The 18,427-nt window shown below is 26.9% G+C and overlaps 2 protein-coding genes across 2 annotated transcripts; one reads left to right on the top strand and one right to left on the bottom strand.

Moving 5' to 3' along the window:
• The first annotated feature begins 1,000 nt into the window (after positions 1–1,000).
• LOC126906201 (UV excision repair protein RAD23 homolog A) lies at positions 1,001–5,792 on the top strand. The gene is made up of 7 exons (XM_050686570.1): positions 1,001–1,224; positions 1,538–1,616; positions 1,692–1,845; positions 2,318–2,468; positions 2,600–2,729; positions 5,154–5,479; positions 5,547–5,792. Exons 1-7 carry the CDS (start codon positions 1,159–1,161, stop codon positions 5,655–5,657), a joined length of 1,017 nt encoding a protein of 338 aa, XP_050542527.1. The 5' UTR covers positions 1,001–1,158; the 3' UTR covers positions 5,658–5,792.
• Positions 5,793–6,928: 1,136 nt separating this feature from the next.
• LOC126906187 (zinc finger protein 808-like) lies at positions 6,929–15,585 on the bottom strand. The gene is made up of 5 exons (XM_050686539.1): positions 15,022–15,585; positions 11,646–11,706; positions 11,251–11,583; positions 10,846–10,911; positions 6,929–10,609 (listed from the first exon to the last, which is right to left on the bottom strand). The coding sequence occupies exons 2-5, from the start codon at positions 11,673–11,675 to the stop codon at positions 7,163–7,165; spliced, it is 3,876 nt and encodes a 1,291-aa protein (XP_050542496.1). The 5' UTR covers positions 11,676–11,706; positions 15,022–15,585; the 3' UTR covers positions 6,929–7,162.
• Between the last annotated feature and the right edge of the window lie 2,842 nt (positions 15,586–18,427).

Below are 18,427 nucleotides of genomic sequence, written 5' to 3'. Positions count from 1 at the left end.
ATTTAATTTAAATCTTAAACTAAAACATGTCAAAATTTTTTCTTGTTCAAGATAGGGTTTTTGCTGAGAACAGCAAAACAAAATAGAAATGTTAATTTGTACCTTGGGGGTTAGAACCTCTAAATAAGAGCAGTGGTAATGGTTCTCCAATCTGCTATCTTAGTAACCAGATAACTGAAATGAAAAATTAACCTTTTCTTTTTGTTTACGGACATTTTCAAAATCTGACAAGAAAATATTTTTTTTCTCGATTTTACATAGTAAAATAATCGTCGTGACAAATTAATTGTATTAATAATAGAGTACATTTTACAAAATTTAGTTTGAAATATTGTCAAAAAAAAATGTCTTTAAGTACTGAAGTTTTTTATTGGATTTACACAAAAAAAGTATAAAAATATGATATTTCTTATTATTTACTGTTAAAAATATAGTATTATTTAAGTTTTTATAAAAAAAAAAAGGAAAATTATTGTAATTTGTTGAGATATTTAGAGTTATATTTTTAATTTTTGATAATGCCTGATTTAAGTAATGTCTTAAACTTTATATTATTCGGCATCTTTCAATGCATTTCTGATACAATTTACCCGAGAAAAACATGCGTAATAAAAAAGCAAGATAAAAATAATTGAGCATTGCGTAAAATTAACGTATTGTAGTTAATTGTAATTGAACATAAAAGGACATAGATTCGATCCAGAAACAAAAATTTTAATCTTGTCAAGACATATCACTGTTATTATGAATAATATAATTAGTAATTAAATAAGAAAATTTATGTGTTTAATTAATTACATTAATTTTTTATTGTTATCATTCAAGTTTTTATTCATAAACTAAATGTTGTACTTTGTTTTACCGCCAAATATATATATTTAATCTATGATATGAATTGTTTTGTCCATGATGCACCATAATGTTTTAAACAGGTTATGTTACCATTGTACCCCAAATGTTATATCATGAGTCACGGTGTTCTTGCAACTAACTAATCTCAAATGATAATTTTTCGAATATATTTTACAGAGTTCATATTTTTACTTATTAGTGCGTTGTCCTGTTAATGATTTATCATTAAAAGTAATTTTCAATTAAAAAAATAATCATTCTTTGACTTATTTTACTCGTAGTATTAGTTCTTTTGGAAACATTAAAATGCTTATCACATTCAAAAATTTACAACAGCAAACATTTAAACTCGAAATCGAGCCTGAAAAAACGGTAATTAGAATCCTAATTAATAAACTAAATTTTATTTACCCTTATCAAATTTGTAAAATTTATATATCTCAGTTTTAGATTTATTTCATTAATAAATTCGTATTGCATTTCCTATTTTTAAGTTAATTTTTTATTAATACCGGAAATTTATACTTAAAAGTTAGTAAACTATCTTAAGTTTTACTTGGAAAAGTTTATTATTATTTAATTTTAATTTTATTTATGTCTTATAATTGAAGTTGCCATTTACTAACTTATAAAAGTGTGCATTCTTATTACTAAATAGTATATATATATATATATATATGTTTAGGTAAAAGAATTAAAAGAAAAATTGCAAATAGAGAAAGGTTCTGACTACCTAGCAGAAAATCAAAAGCTTATATACGCAGGTATATTAATTATATATTTATTTGTTTACAAATATGCTACGAAATATTTAACTTTTATGTAAAATTAATTTTTAGGAAAAATTCTTAGTGATGACACAAAAATAAGCGATTGTAATATAGATCCAAAAAAATTTGTTGTTGTTATGGTATCCAAGGCTGCTAGTATTAATGCTGAAAAATCAGTAAAATCTACTCCCAGTACATCAACATCAGTAAAACCTAGTGAATGGTAATTTTTTTGAAAATTTCATAATAGTTATATTTTTATTTAATAATAAAAGCATATATTATTATTTTAAATGTTGAAATACAACAAGTAATAATTGACATTATTGTTAATTTTAGTTATTAATTTAATAATAAAATACCATAACATTTTAAAATGTAAATTATTAAAATTAATGTGTCATAAATATATGTACTGTAAATTATGTCGTTATTCAATAATTCCTTTAGACTTCAGACTGCCAATATTAATTTTTTTTATATAATTTTTCATTAATGCTTTTTAAAATAAAAAAAAATTTTCTGATCATTAACACTTCAGTTTTATACCACCCAACTTAAATTGAACTAGTTTCCCATTGATTTCTGAAATAGAAAACCATCGCATTTCACTTTTTATCTGTGTAATTTTATCATTAAATTAATTCATTATTAATAATCATAAAAGTCATTATTGATTTTTTTCCTATTTTTAGTCCTTCTGTTCATGCAGAACAATCTAAAAATGATGAAAAACAAACATCTTCCACTACAACATCTACTGCACCTGTACCAGAATCAGCATCAGGAGATGAATATGAAAAAATTGTACAAAACATTATGGATATGGGTTATGTTAGAACACAGGTAAAATCTTTTTTATATATATACATTTTGTAAAAACTACTTTTTTCTGCATTGTGTATAATGTTTTTGATAATATATGATATGCTGTTTTTAATAAAAAAATAATAATTTAACAAAGATACTGTTTATAGGTTGAGATTGCACTAAGAGCTAGCTTTAATAATCCTGATAGAGCTGTTGAGTATCTTATCACAGGAATACCTGAAGAATTACAGTCTGATCCAGCCATTAATCAATCAATGAGTAACATTCTTAGTGAAGGTAAGAACAATTTTATTTCAATGGTACATTGATTATCATCATGGCTGAGAATTATATGCATTTATAAATTTTGTTAAGTTAATCCAAAAATACTACTAATTAGTACTAATTATTGTTAATTAACTTGAAAACTAATTACTTTTTTCCCCAATGTTATAATTTTGAGGGGGTTAATCCCCTCCTCTAAAATGAATAATATTTCTGTGTTATTTTATAATCCTATGAAAAAGAGGGACGGTGTGATCTTTAATGGGCTGACAAAGCAAAAATAAAAAATGTTGGATACCTTCAAACTCAAATAAAATTTATAAATACATATAATTCACAGTCATCTTGAATAAAATCAAGTGTTCAGGGATAACATGTTATTGAATGATTAAAAGAGCAATTTTTTTTATAATTCTTTTAGCATGCAGAAATAATTAATTTTGTTTCTGAAGTATTTTGTTTTTTTTACTAACTAATATGTTAAACTAATTAAAGTAATTACACCTTGAAACAAAAACAAATTATTATAACATATTACATATATTTATTATTATTATAAAAATTATAAATGGCAGTAAAATATTATGAAGTGTTAACATTATAATCACTTTAGTAATAATCTTCATAAATATACATGACTAGTATTCATTAATGGTTAATGGAATAAAGTGGTAGATAGATTAGGGTTTGTTGGATATTAATTGGTGCCATTAATATTTTAGCTGATACTAATGATAATTTTGTCTCTAATTTAAAATGTATCGTCAGTTTTATCAAATTAACTTTAAATTTTGATAAATAACTAATTTCTTAACATAAAGAAAATATGTGGTTAAATATTTGTAAAAAAAATATTAGTTTAAAACTGAACAATATTAAAAATATTTACCTCAAAAATCACCAAATATGATTAAAAAATGTATTTTGTGAACATTATTATCATTATGAACGCTAAACACTTACTGACAATCTGACCAAAAAAAAAAAAACCCTAGTGGCATTATCACTAAGTAATATTATCACATTTTGCCAGTTTAAACAAGTTTAATAATGAATTTTTTAGTGGATCAAGATCCTAATTAATTAAATTGTTCTTAATTTTAAACTTTTTCATTTCCATTTATTAAGTTCTATGTAATTTTTATGATTTTAATGAAGTGATTATGTGTCAATAAATGTTTAGCCATAGGAGATTTATCAACCTCTTAATTTTTTATGTTTCTTAATTTTTCTTTAAATCTGATCCCTGTATATCTTTTTATTTGTCCTACATTACATTTATTTAACCTTTACATAGTATTTTATAAATGCCTGATATCATCCTTCTTTTACTTTATGTTGAAGGTTACCTAATAAATCTCTTAAATTAATACTTTTAGATGATAATATAAAATGAGCAATCTAATTACTTTTTGTTCCTCTATGCTAATGAGTATACTAGTTGCCCCCCTTTCTTTATTCCACTTTAGTGTTCTTTGAGTTGTACATTTGAGTTCTGACTTATTTTAAAATTATATTTTCGTTATAACCCTCAGTTGTTTATTAAAATCTATTTTATTCATTGGATTATTAGTTGTTATAAGGTGGGTAAGAACTGCCTATGCACTTAGACCTATAGGTCCATTGTAAGCACATCAGAATATTAATTATTCTGTAATCCATATTGAAATTTCAAAATTTAGTTTTCTCCTACTCTTTTAATTAATAAATCTAAAAAGGCAATTTTCCCTCTTTTTGTTTGTATGTGAATTAAATTTATGAGTAAAAAGAATTAAAATGTTGTATAAAGACCTCAGTGTTGTATTAAAATCTTTATTTATTACTGCAAAAATATTGTCTACATACCTAACCCAAATTTTTGAAAAATCACCATTGGTGTTTTTTAAATTTATTTAGAACCTAGTCATAAAATGTTTCGTTTAAAAATAGTGGTAGCAGTTTCCCATTGCTCTCATAATTTATTTGCTTTAATTTATTATCCTCAATTTGTTCATAAAATTTATTTTGAAATAAAACATTTTTACTCATACATAACTTAATAAATTAATAAGCTCATTTATTTTCCTTTAGCCAGTCTTTAAGAAAACCAAATGTTATAATTATCAGAATATTTGGAAAAAACCCTACTATGTCAAAAAGAATTAACATATCATTATTTTGAATAATATAACCAGATCATTTTTGAATTAAGTTAATATTATTTTTAACTGAAAAACTATAACATTTTTGAATAGAATAAAACACCCTTATTATGTACTTAGCCAAATTGTAAGCTGGAACTATAATATTCAACACAATAGGTCTAATTTATTTCCTGGCTTGTGTATTTTTGGCAAAGCATATAGTTTAGGTATTTGAGCTTTGATTCCTTTTACTCTAAATATTTTTCTCTATTTTATATCTCATATTTAACTAGATTTTTATGTAAATATTTAGATACTGGTAGCTCAACTGGTAGTAGCCAAGGTAGTATACCAACACATCAAAATGAACCACTGGCATTTCTTCGTAATCAGCCAACATTCCAACAAATGCGGACAGTTGTTCAACAAAACCCAGAATTATTAAATTCAGTGTTACAACAAATTGGTCAAACCAATCCAGCTCTTTTACAAATGATATCTAATAACCAAGAAGCATTTGTTCGTATGCTTAATGAACCAGCTGAAGGTGCTTCAGCAGTTCCAGCTGCCACTGGTAGAAGTCCAACTGGAGGATATGAAGTTGCTGTATCATCTCAAGATAAAGAAGCTATTGATAGAGTAAGTTTATATGATATAAATAATAGTTTTTTAGTAATTTAATTAATCTACCAATTATCTTTCACAGTTGAAAGCATTAGGCTTTCCAGAACATCAAGTAGTGCAAGCATATTTTGCCTGCGAAAAAAATGAAAATATGGCTGCTAATCTACTGCTCACTCAAGAACCAGATGATTAAATATTGAAGACTCCAAGGCTGAAAGGATTCTTTTTATTAAGTTTTTTCAAGAAAAACTATATTACTAATAATTTGTTTTTGAATATTGCTTCAAGTAATAATATTCTAGAAATAGAACAGTTCTTTAAAATTTGTTTTTTCCTATATTGATTTTTTTTAAGTGAATATCTTCTTTTTATATATATTTATTTATATATATAAAATTTTCTTATTCTTAAAAATGTATAAATGAATTTTAAATAACATTACTTATTTATTCTCATGTATGAATTAAATTTTAACTACCCAATTTTAGTTCATAAGTAATAAAGGGAGTATTGTGCCAAAATAGTTTGAGCAGCAATGTAAATCATTTAAAATTTAACTATAAACTATAAAAATTATATCATGAAAGTAAAGTCAAAATTTTGAAAGTATGAAAATATAATGATTAAGTTCTTCTATATAATAGTATATACTATTATGATATTCAAACCTAAAATTAAATTGTTTAAATTTATATTTAACTATGAATTACTGATTAACTAATTATAGTATACAAATGTATTAATGTAGGTATCTACATAAATAGACAGTAACCAGGAAGCGTCCAGTAATACTTTTATTAATCATTATAACAAAAAAATACCTTGTCATCCAGTGGCATATATAGAAATTCAAACAAAATTTTTTAATTAACCAGCTACCATGAAAACTTAATCAATATGAGCGAAAATATGTCAACAAACATATCAACATAACATGTTCAAGGGGTGAGGGGGCACTGCCTCTATGTAATTACCCTCTAAAACGCAACCACTAAAACTAAAATTCCAAAAACTAAGATTCCAAAAAAAATAAATTTAATAATAATAAAATTAGTTGGTAATTTTAAATCAAACCAATGTTTGTATATTTTTGATTCAAATGAAATAATACATTACAAAAATCTCTAAGATAAATTGACTACACACAAATTAAAAAATAGGCAATACATTTTTAATAAAAGAAATATTTTTGTATAAAATAATTTCTACAATCATGATTTATCAAAGAAAAATTCGTAAATCTTTATAATATTTAAAAACTGTACAATTAAAAATTTGTCAAACGAGAAAATATATACAAAATTATACATAACAGATATATAAGTGCCTTTTAACAGTAAATAACAAAAAGTTCAACAATATTTATTGTTTGGTGTTTAAATAAAGAATATTATAAATTAAAGAAAATTAAATACAAAACAAAACCCACGCCTATTAATAATATTTATAATATACATATAAATATATAAAATATGTACAGTATAATTTGGTTCTTTTAATTATTTTGTGTATGCCAACCCAAAAAGGTGGTATACCAGTCTTTTAATATTTTCTTTTAAAGAAATATACTTCTTTATTTATTTTTTAAATAGTACATTAAAATGAATATATGTACATGATATATAAAATAAACAAAAAGAAACAACGGATTAATGCAAAACTCTTGAAGTTCAATAACTAAAAAATAGGAACCCTAAACTAATTGTTTTCCTTTATATTACCATCTTCCTCATTTTGTGTTCCATTCTCTTCATCACCAATGCCATCTTCATCATCATCATTATTATTATCATCATCATCATCATCATTTTCGAGTTCACCTTCAATGGTATCATCTACATTCTGGTTATCATCATCATCATTACTGTCATCTATTTCTTCATTATGCTCAGCAGCATCACTTTCATCATTACATTCAATTTCATCATCATCCTCATCATCCTCGTCGTCATCATCATCATCATCTTCATCTATTGTATTTTCTTTTGTATCTAGTGTGCTATCTTCTTTAATATCGTCTTCTACTTCTTCTTCTTCAATTTGTTCTTCTATCATGTCATCATCCATTTCTTGGCACAACTCTTTACCAACACATAATTTACTACCAGGACCATGAGTTTCAATATGTTTTTCTCCAAATGACTGACTATTGAAAACAATTTCACATTCATCACAATGAAATTTGGAAGTAGAGATAGGAGCATTTGAATGAATAAGACGATGTTTTTGAAGCTTAGAAAATGCATTGTGGTTACGTCCACAAACATCACAGGAAAATAAGGAGGTAACAGTAGCATTTGGGTGATGGTTATCTAAGTGTAAAGATAATTCATCATAATTTGAAGTAATTTTACAACAAATTCCACAAACAAAAGCTGCTTCAGGACGATGTGCTCTAATCAAATGTTGCCAAAAATGTTTTAAACTTAACCATTCTTTTCTACATATAGTACAAACAGTTTTTTTGCCTTTAGGAATAATAGGTTGATCTTTACCACGTTCAGTTTCTTCTTCAACATAACTATCATCAATGATTGAATGTTCCTCTCTTTTATGGTCATACAAATCAGTTTCAAATCGAAAACTTTTGTAGCAAACAGTGCAGGAATGAAGTTTTCTAAGTCTTTTTGTATTTATATCTGATGTAATATCATCAATATCTCTTTTTAGATTTTCTTGTTGTTCTTCACTAAAACCTAGTTCTGCTAATTCTTTGGGCAGTCCATAAAGTTTAGGTGTTTTGGGTTTTGGATCAATTGTTTTTTTAACAGGAGTAACTATTTTGGGTGAATCTTCTTTAACTGGATGATTTTCTATGTGATCTTTTAAAACATCTTTATCACTAAATACTTTCCAACAAATTTTACAAGGTTTTAAGTTTTTCCCATGAATTTTATCTATATGTTCACTAACTTTACTACCAACCGAAAATATTTTACCACAAATTTGACAAGTATTAGGTTTTACAAATGTTTGTGGATGAGCATCATGTAAATGTTTAGTTAAACCATCACTATCTAAAGAAACTTCCATACAAACACCACATAAATATTGAGTATTTTCTTTATGACGCTGTCGTAAATGTTTTCTATAGGTCTTTTTATTTGAGTGCATGTCACCACAAAATTCACAGACATATGAAAAAACGCGGCGAACATGATCACGTTTATGTTTTTGACAATCAGCTTTTGTTCTCATTATTTTATTACAACCATCAATATTACAAGTTAATTCTGGATCATTGACATGTTTCTCCCTAATATGGTCCATTAATAACATTTTACTATCAAAATGTTCACCAGTTTTATCTTCTGAACATAATTCACAATGTTGAACTAAATGACTATGTCTAAGATGTCTGTTTAAATATGTTTGATATTCAAATGTTTTGCTACATTTTGAACAAGGATAATTACCTTTTTCTTTAGGTACTGCGAGGGAATCTTTTTTCCCTTTACAATATTTTAAATGTTTTTTCAATAAACTTCTAATTCTAAATATTTTATCACATCTAATACATTGATGGATAATATTTGTTTCAGCACGATTACTGTTATTAGACTTGTCAATAAGTTGATCAACAGGGTCTGAGTGGTATTTAGTCATATGTCTTTTAAGATGAACTTTAGAAGCTGATGTACGAGCACATAAACTACATGTCACATCAGGATGACCTTTATGCTGTCGACTTACATGTTTCCATAAATGATTATTTCCACTATAATACTTTGAACAAAGATCACATACATGCAATTGATGATCATTTTTCCGATGTTCAGAAATTTCTTCTACAGTTTTAAATTCTGTATCAGGGCACAATGTACATTTTAAATTAACTTCAGACAACTGATCAGTGACAAAATGAGATACTTGATCTTCAACATTGTGTATTGATCTATGCCTCATCATTTTTGACCATTTTGTGTAAGTTCTACCACAAATGTCACAGAAAATTGCATTTTCTTTTGAAATTAATGGTTCATGTTTTTCTTTTATATGTTCTCGAAGTTTAGGGACATCTAAATGTACTTTCAAACATAATCCACATAGCAATGGCATAACTTCAGCATGCACAGCCATTATATGTTTATAAAAATCATTTCGATTTGGCCACAATCTTCCACAAACCTCACATGTGTTAGGACAGTCACCTTGGGCTTCATGGTGAGCTTGATGTTCAACTTGTAAAGCTGGTGATACAAATAACTTTTTACAATCTTGTTTTGGACATATCAATGCTTCATTGTTTCCATGTTCTTTCAATACATGCCACCATTTTTCAGTACGAGAACCACAAGAGTCGCCACAAAGTTCACAACGATTAACAAAACTACTCTGAGAAGTATTTGTAGATGCTAATCCAGATGTTGTAGTTATCATGTCATCACAACCAGTCATTAAATGAACAGAGGACATATGTCTCAATAACTTCTCTTCACTAGGGAACACTTTATGACATACTTGACAACTAATTGTATAATGTTCATTATTTGTAGCTTTTGTAGGATGAAAATTATTATTTATAATGATTAACTTCTCAGGATCTACTATTTGTCCATCATTGTCATATACAGTATGTATTACAACATGCCTCATCATTTTCTTTTTGGTGTCATGCTGCCTAGCACAAACTTGACAACGGTATCTACGTTGTATAGATTCAGCTGTATCACTAGATTTAGGATGTTGTGTATTCACATGTTCCATTAAAGATTTACTATCATGACAAATTTTCATACATACACCACATGTAACAGCAGCTTCTTGTTTATGACCTCTAACCATATGCAACCATAGACTGGCTTTGTCTTGAAACTCCCTGGTACACACTTCACAAAAAAAAACTGTTTCTGCTTCCATCATACTTTCAGCTAGCTCTTCATCTTCTCCAAAATTTCCATTTAATTGATGTAAATCAGAAGGTTCAATTCCATGCACTTCTGATATATGTTGACTTAAATCAGTTTTATTGCTAAAATCACGTTCACAAAGTAAGCAAGATTGACGAAGATTATTTTGCTTAAGTTGAGACAAGAGAAAATGATCACTAGGCCTAGTTGTGTCAGCTTCATTTTCACGAGCTACTTTCCTAGGATTAGCATTTTTTCGACGACTACCAGAATCTGTTTGTGACAAATTTCTAACCTGTAACAACAAGATTCATGTAAATTATTTCAAATTTGATATAAGTTCTAAAGTCATAATTAATAATGAAAATTTTCTTTAGTATAGAATTAATCGATACAAAATACATAATTTTAAAATCATAACTTATATTAAGTAATTTAGCTAAACAATTTTTAAAGGAAATATTATTGTTTAATTTTAACAATCTCAAACAAATAACTTGCATAAAGATATTTAAATATATATGTATTTACCTCAGATTTTTTCTGTTTATCTTTTGGAATATTGTTAAAAATATCGGCATTAGCATGTACACCAATCTAAAAATGTAAATAATAACATGATCAATATAAATAGAAGAGATTATGAGAGTTCAAGAAAAATAATTTTTAATAAAATATTAGAGTGAAATGAATTTAATGATTTCTAAAAAAATATTTATCAGAATACCAACTAAAATCTACTTAAAACAAATTTTAAATGGTAAATTTCTTCCATTATCCCTAAGTTACCTCTAGGGCTTAACATCTCTAAATGAGTTATGGTCCTTTCAATAATGTTAATTAAAAAGATTTCAATCCTTGTTTGTGATTTTAAATAAATTATAAAATTTAAAAACAACAATATAATACATAAATAAATACACTTAAAGTATCAACCTCAAGGAAATCAAATGGGTTAGGTGAATGTTCTCGATGGCTATTGTTATTAGCCATCATACGTTGTTGCATGATTTTTTGATGCATTTGTTGTTGCTGTTTTTGGTACTCTGTACGACTATCATTTGCAAAATACTGCATTTTATTTAGAGGCGGCGGCCCTCTATGAGATGATGATTTTTGATTTTGACGCTGAGATTTTAGAAATTGTTGTAATTGCATAGATGCTTCAGGCTGTTTAACTGGCCATGTAGCAGGTTTTAATGGTGGTGGATTACTTTTGATTTTTCTTGCTTTAGGTTGTGGATTAGGTGAAACAGCAAATATAGACACCTAAGAAATAAAACTAAATATATAACATTATAATTATTAAATAATTTTTTTTTAATTCTTACTTCTGGTTGTATATGATGTAAGCGTGACATTCTTTTGATTTATGAAAATTTTTAAGACACCCTAAAAATATATAATTTTCAATTATATCACTAAGTATATAATGTTAAGTAGCAGCAGAAGTTTAACAAAAAAATTGTTATAAGAAAACCATACTCAATAACAAATAGCAAACAAACTAAACGTGCTGTTAAAATTAAATTCAGAAATTTTTTAAAAATTATTATAAATATTAATATAAAAGTCATAACAGAATATTATTATCTTATAGATAATATAATATTGAACAATTTATTGATTTAAAAAATATTGTAATCTATCATTCAGCATTAAAAATGTATACCATTAATTAAAATTAATATTTATTAAAAAAATTTAAAAAAGAAATAACCATTAAAAATGTTATACAGGATAATTTTTTTATTGGTATCTTTTAGTTTCATGTTTTCCTCAATATACATCATTTATATAGATTCATAATGTATTTACCTACCATTTGGTATATTTTTTTCATAAATTTAACCCTTAACCTGTCCACAAGGGGGGATTTAAAATGACAACTTTTTCAACTTAACTTTTGAAAATGTTCCGGAAGGTCTGACACTTTTGTATATATCTTAAATGAAAGCTAATGTAATGTACTTTATCATGGAAAAAAAAAATTTCGGACTTAATTTTTCTTCATAGTGAAAATGGCTACCGTATGATATTTTTTTGTTAAAATTTTCGATTTTGTTTTTTACATTTTTAACTTTATAATGCTATAACTTTTTGAAAAATGTATGGATCAGTACAATTTTTTCACGGGGAGTAGTATTTATATACATCTTTCATTTGACATACTGTTTTGTAAATCGGACCATTTCTCTATATATGAGGGGGGTTCAAATCTAAAAAATGCATGTAGAAAGTAGAACTTTTTCAACTTAACTTTTGAAAGTGTTTTAAACAATATCTACAGATTTGGATCGAAGCGTTTTTTATGATAGTGATTTTAATCACTGTCAGATATCATCTATACTGGACCCAACTATGCCGCCACCCCACTGTGATGGGTTTTTTTTTTTTACGACTGGCTTATTATGGGCCGCCCTGGAACTGTTGTTGGGCATTACACTAGGGCGGCAACATACATTTTTGACACCCCGACTAGAAAAAACTCCCTAGTTAGTCCCTTAGTGACGTCATCACTAAGTAATATTATAACATTTTGCCAGTTTACACAAGTTTAATAATGAATTTTTCAATTAATTAAATTGTTTTTATTTTTAAATATTTCTATTGCCTCTTTAATATTAAGTTCTTTGTAATTATTTACTTTTTTAATTAGTTTTATGGTTTTAATAGATTGATTATGTGTCAATAAATGTTCAGCCACTGGAGATTTCTCAACTTCTTGATTTTTGATATTTCTTAAGTGCTTTTTAAACCCGACCCCTATATTTCTTTTTGTTTGTCCTACGTAACATTTATTACAATTTTCACGTAGTATTTTATAATAACTGATTCCCCCCTTCTTTTACATTATCTTTAGGGTTACCTAATAAATCTCTTAGATTATTACTCTTAGATGTTACTAACGTAATACCAAAATTCTTAAATATTTTAGTTAGTCCATTTGAGATGGCCGTATAATATAAAATTGGTGATCTAATTACTTTTTGTTCCCTCACGCTAGTGAGTGTCCTAGCTGTCCTCTTTTCTTTTTCCACTTTTGTGTTAGGACTAATTTTTAAATTATGCTTTTGTTATACCCATTAAATTTAGCTATTTCTTTTATAACCACCAGTTCTTTATCAAAATCTATTTTATTTATCGGAATATTAATTAATCTGTAAATCATACTTTTATAGCTGCCAATTTGTGTTGCCAGGTATAGTTTGATGTGTTTGGAATGTATCTGAACATGTGCGTGTTTTTATGATAAATTTGAAAATTTAGTTCCCCCTCTGTTGTTTTAATTAATAAATCCAAAAAGGCAATTTTCCCTCTACTTCTCGTTCATATGTGAATTTAATCGATGAATAAAAAGAATTTAAATGTTGTATGAAAACCTCTATATTAAAATCTTTATTTATAACTGCAAAAATATCATCTACATACCTAACCCAAATTTTTGGAAAATCCCTATATGGTTAAATATTTTTAATATTTTTTAAGTTTTTAAATTAATAATATTTTTAATATAGTTTTAATTTTACTTAATTAATTAGCCAAAAGTGATCAATTTTTATTATACAAAAAGTTGTTATTAACCAGTCATTTTTCTTAATTAAAACATTATCAAATAAATAAGTTAGTTAATTATATTTGTGCCACTTTAAAATAAAGCTGAAATCCTTATAAAGTATTAAGGATAAACAAAAACNTATTAACCAGTCATTTTTCTTAATTAAAACATTATCAAATAAATAAGTTAGTTAATTATATTTGTGCCACTTTAAAATAAAGCTGAAATCCTTATAAAGTATTAAGGATAAACAAAAACAATACATTTAGATTATTAATGTGAGAAAAACATGGAATTAAATGAAACCCAATAAAAAGATTATTTATGTTGTTTTTATTTTTGGATAAAGTAAATAGTTCATGATAAAATATACACCTTTTATGTATCTAACAAAGATTTTATAATTTTATTATTATTTTTGCTCAGAAATAAAACATTTCTAATTTATTTGTTCTAACAAAACAATGATTTCTAAATAGTAAGAAAAATTATTTGAAAACTTAACTATCACAAGTTGATTTTAAATTGTTTAATAATTTACTTGGAATAAATAAGATGCGAGATATATACTTATCACACAATTTTTCCCTTTAATAATTATTGAAAACGAGATAAAATAAATTTGAAATTTTGGTAAGCCTAGATGTTATCTTATCAATTTTTGATTGATAACACAAAATGTATTCAAAAATTAATAGCATTAAAATTCATATCAATAAGTTATACTGTAAACATTGAATGAATAACCTAATGAACATAAAGTGGATGACCACAATACCATAATTCCCACGTTAATAACATGCATGTACTTCATTCAAACCCGTTATTTTCTGCCAGTTTTAACAAAAACCATCACAATGACAGGTGTTTAGTAATTTTCCTTACGAGTTTAATTGATAAATTATATAAAACAAGTTTTCGAACTCAAAAGATAATAATATTCGTATGTACTGTCTACTGTGGTCGACGGATGTCTTAAATATAGACAATATCCTGGCCGTAATTTAGGTCACCTTCAAGCAACCATAATAACATTCCTTATTCATCATCACAGTCGCAAAAAGCGTAAGGATATCAGAGCAAAAAAAAAGTACTTTATTTATCTAAAAGGTTTAAATACTAGAAAAACAATGTGCTAGTTATCTTACCTTAATAAGTGCAGAGGTGTTTAGTCCCCGTACGAAGTCAGAGCAAGGTGTCCAAAGTCGTCGCTGCGAGTGACGAAGCAATGCAGCACAACGACGGGTGCGGGCGGGAAGGTGGCGCGGTGTCGTCACTGCCTGGGCCCCTTACATAACTGGCCCACGTCCAAAGTCAGCCATTTGTACAAATGAATGGATACCCATTGAAGGTGCTAGGATCTATTTAAATAGCAGAACTTTAAAGCGTAGAATGACAACTTAGCAGAGGTATCTATTAGGAAAGTACACTCGCGAATATCCGGCTTGAGAAAGTGACTCCAGCAGATACGATACTGCAGCAGAAGCTATCGTTAATAATTCAGGGCGCGGATTCTTCTCAACGTAGAGCAACTTTCGCGAACACGAAAAATATCACGGAAACTTAAAGCTAAAGAAAGTTCGTATAGTTGCGAAACTTAATGACACTGACATAATAGATCTTTAACTACAGTAGATTTCCCCCATTCGGCTCTCGCAAATGGTGTAAACGGAACCACGATTCTACGATACGGTCGACAGGGCAGGCGTAGAACCATTGGATGTTCATACCAACTAAATTCCATTTCATAAGATGTGGTTTTACAACAATACGGCCACACTGGTCATTTACATGGTAGCCAACCCACTTACAATTGTTTTTATAAATCTTAACAAAGTTCAATGCATAATAACTGATAAATGTTATATAGAAGGAAGACTTATCCAACTTGGTTGTATGAGTCTTGACACTCCTTGACTATCTAGTTAGGATCATTGTGATATCGAAAAAGTTTTCGGGACGATCATTAAATTGTAACTAGGGCCCGGTAATAATGGAATTTTTTAAATGAATCTTTTTTCATGCCATTTTTGAAAGTAAAATTGACTAATTTTCTTATGCTAGTTTTTTCATAATCTAGCGCTATCCCTAATAAGTAATAACTTACTACAATTGTCTAAAATTGAAGTTATAAACAAACTTTTTAAAAGTAAATTTACTTTTAAAATTATTTTAATATGTTCAATGAAATATTTAATTTTTTAAAAACCTGTTTATTATTCAATAATACTTCTAGAAGTGTTTATTTTATACTTATAATGTTTTAGATGTAAACTTGAAAATAATTATAGATTTTCACGTTAATTTTGAAGATCCTACATAAAAAACCTTCAAAATAAATTTACTCTATTAAAAGAGTGTCTAAGTAATAACCTGCATACAACGCTTCAGAGATGGCGTTATGTTCTATATTGGCGGCAAGGTCAAATCGTCGGTCCCACTACCGGCTTCGGCAACAACTAATCCATGAATCATTTTAAACCAATTCAGTTGAACTACGGCGTTATAGGTGAATGTTATTAACTAGTCTTAATTGAGTGAAGTATTATGTATTAAATTAGTCAAGCGTATGAACTGAAAATTACTAAACCAACTAAATAATTTGCTAAATAAAAAGGTACTTATGAAGACTATAAAATGTAGCCAACATATAAAAAAAACTATAATGATAACTGATAGTGATTAAAATGACTATCATAAAAAACGCTTCGATGCAAATATTTAGATAGTGCTTAATTTTTAAAAATTGGTGGATTATTCCAAAAGCTTTATTTTCTGCTATTTCCTTATTTATATCCTGATTAAGATAAAGTATGTCATATAAAAGGGGGATATAAATTTTATTTCTCATAAAAAAATTGTGTTGATCCATACACTTTTCAATAAGTTACAGCATTATAATAATAAATAATAATATAATAATAAAATTATTATGTAATTAAAATCCATCATTCAATATAAAATTAAACGCTGTAAAAATTAGATCTCTTGTAATTTTTTCCTAAATACAACAGAACTTAAGTAATAGTCAAAAGATTTAAAATATCAAATATTATACAAATACCACGATACAGAAAAGTAACAAATTTACTTAATTATAAAATATTATTCAATGTAAAATACAATCATTATTATTTTTGCTACCGCACGAGCGATAACGATTTCCTAATGTCGCCAAAATTGTTTTTCGAAATCGCCTTAGACGGTCGCACTTGTTCAACTGAATCCGTTAGCACTACTAAAGGGCGTAAATAATTGAAAAAATTTCCTACCCCTTAATACGCCATTAAGCCTGATATACAACCTGTATTTGAATAGGATTAGCTTGAATAGAAATTATAGGGATGCCAAATTAATATTTCCCACATCCTAAAAATAATTTAATTAATAAATAAAATGTTTGTAGGGCTTATTCAATAACTGTAATGCTAAATCCCGAAGCTTTCTTCAGTATAATTGTTAAAATTAAAATATGTTGACTGTAAATTTACAAAAAATAACGGATTTCCCATATTAATAACGTGCACAGTAAGTCAAGTAAATATTTGGACATCGTCTAGAAAATTAATTTGCTTCTCGATTCGCTATCATCTTACAAACCTTAACAAAAATGTTTCCGAATATTTTCTTGATTATATTCGTTGTCAATAATAAAAATCATAATTAAACAAACCACGTTTCACCTCCATCTACTTTTTTTAAGTGTTAATAAAAAAACTTCTGAAATACTGGTTCAAAAATTATTACCGACATGCCATTTTCTTAGATAAATCATTTTCTTGTAAACATATGAATATTTAAACATGCATTTTAATTTAAAATAATTTAAATATTAAAAAAATTGATACTATCTTATAAAGGGGATAGAGTAGTAGTGATGGGCATTTTCAAATATTTTAAACAATCGAATAGTATTCGACAGTTTTTTAAAACTATCGAATAACTATTCGAATTGTTTTTATACAACCGAATAGTTTATTTTTAGCATAAACTATCGAATACTTTTAAAAACTATTCGAATATATTGTGTAACTATCGAATATTTTTTGAATGACTATCGAATAGTTCGAATAGTTACTATTCGATATTTCCCATTACTAGAATAGAGGAAAAAAATTGAGAGAACTATATTAACTACATTTTAAAACGTCACGTATAGTAATATTATAACTTCTGAAAAAAAAACCCAGCACAGTGGGGTGGCGGCACAGTGGTGTCGTGGCATAGTTGGGTCCAGTATAGATGATATCTGACAGTGATTAAAATCACTATAAAAAAAAAAACGGTAGCACAGTGGGGTCGAGGCACAGTATAGACGTGGCATAGATGAGATAAGTATAGATGATATCTGACAGTGATTAAAATCACTATCATAAGAAACGCTTCGATGCAAATCTGTAGATAGTGTTTCCTTTAGAGAAATTGGTGAAATATTTTAAAAGCAACATGAACTCTTATTTCTTTAATTATATCCTGATTAGTAGTTCTTTGATTTTAAAATATAATATATGAATAAATACTAATTATAGTTTTTAAATTTAGTATGAAATTGTG

Source organism: Daktulosphaira vitifoliae, unplaced genomic scaffold, assembly GCF_025091365.1.
Source record: "Daktulosphaira vitifoliae isolate Bord-2020 unplaced genomic scaffold, ASM2509136v1 Scaffold_4, whole genome shotgun sequence".
Taxonomy (NCBI): domain Eukaryota; kingdom Metazoa; phylum Arthropoda; class Insecta; order Hemiptera; family Phylloxeridae; genus Daktulosphaira; species Daktulosphaira vitifoliae.
This window is presented reverse-complemented; position numbering and strand designations above follow the sequence as displayed.

Excerpts from the sequence above, each read along its gene's own strand:
- LOC126906187 (XM_050686539.1), bottom strand. The coding sequence starts at position 11,675 with ATGTCACGCTTACATCATATACAACCAGAA. Across the intron at positions 11,584-11,645 it reads TACATCATATACAACCAGAA|GTGTCTATATTTGCTGTTTC; the intron begins GTAAGAATTAAA and ends TTTATTTCTTAG. Across the intron at positions 10,912-11,250 it reads ACCCATTTGATTTCCTTGAG|ATTGGTGTACATGCTAATGC; the intron begins GTTGATACTTTA and ends TTACATTTTTAG.
- LOC126906201 (XM_050686570.1), top strand. The coding sequence starts at position 1,159 with ATGCTTATCACATTCAAAAATTTACAACAGCAAACATTTAAACTCGAA. Across the intron at positions 1,617-1,691 it reads TCAAAAGCTTATATACGCAG|GAAAAATTCTTAGTGATGAC; the intron begins GTATATTAATTA and ends ATTAATTTTTAG. Across the intron at positions 2,469-2,599 it reads TGGGTTATGTTAGAACACAG|GTTGAGATTGCACTAAGAGC; the intron begins GTAAAATCTTTT and ends TACTGTTTATAG.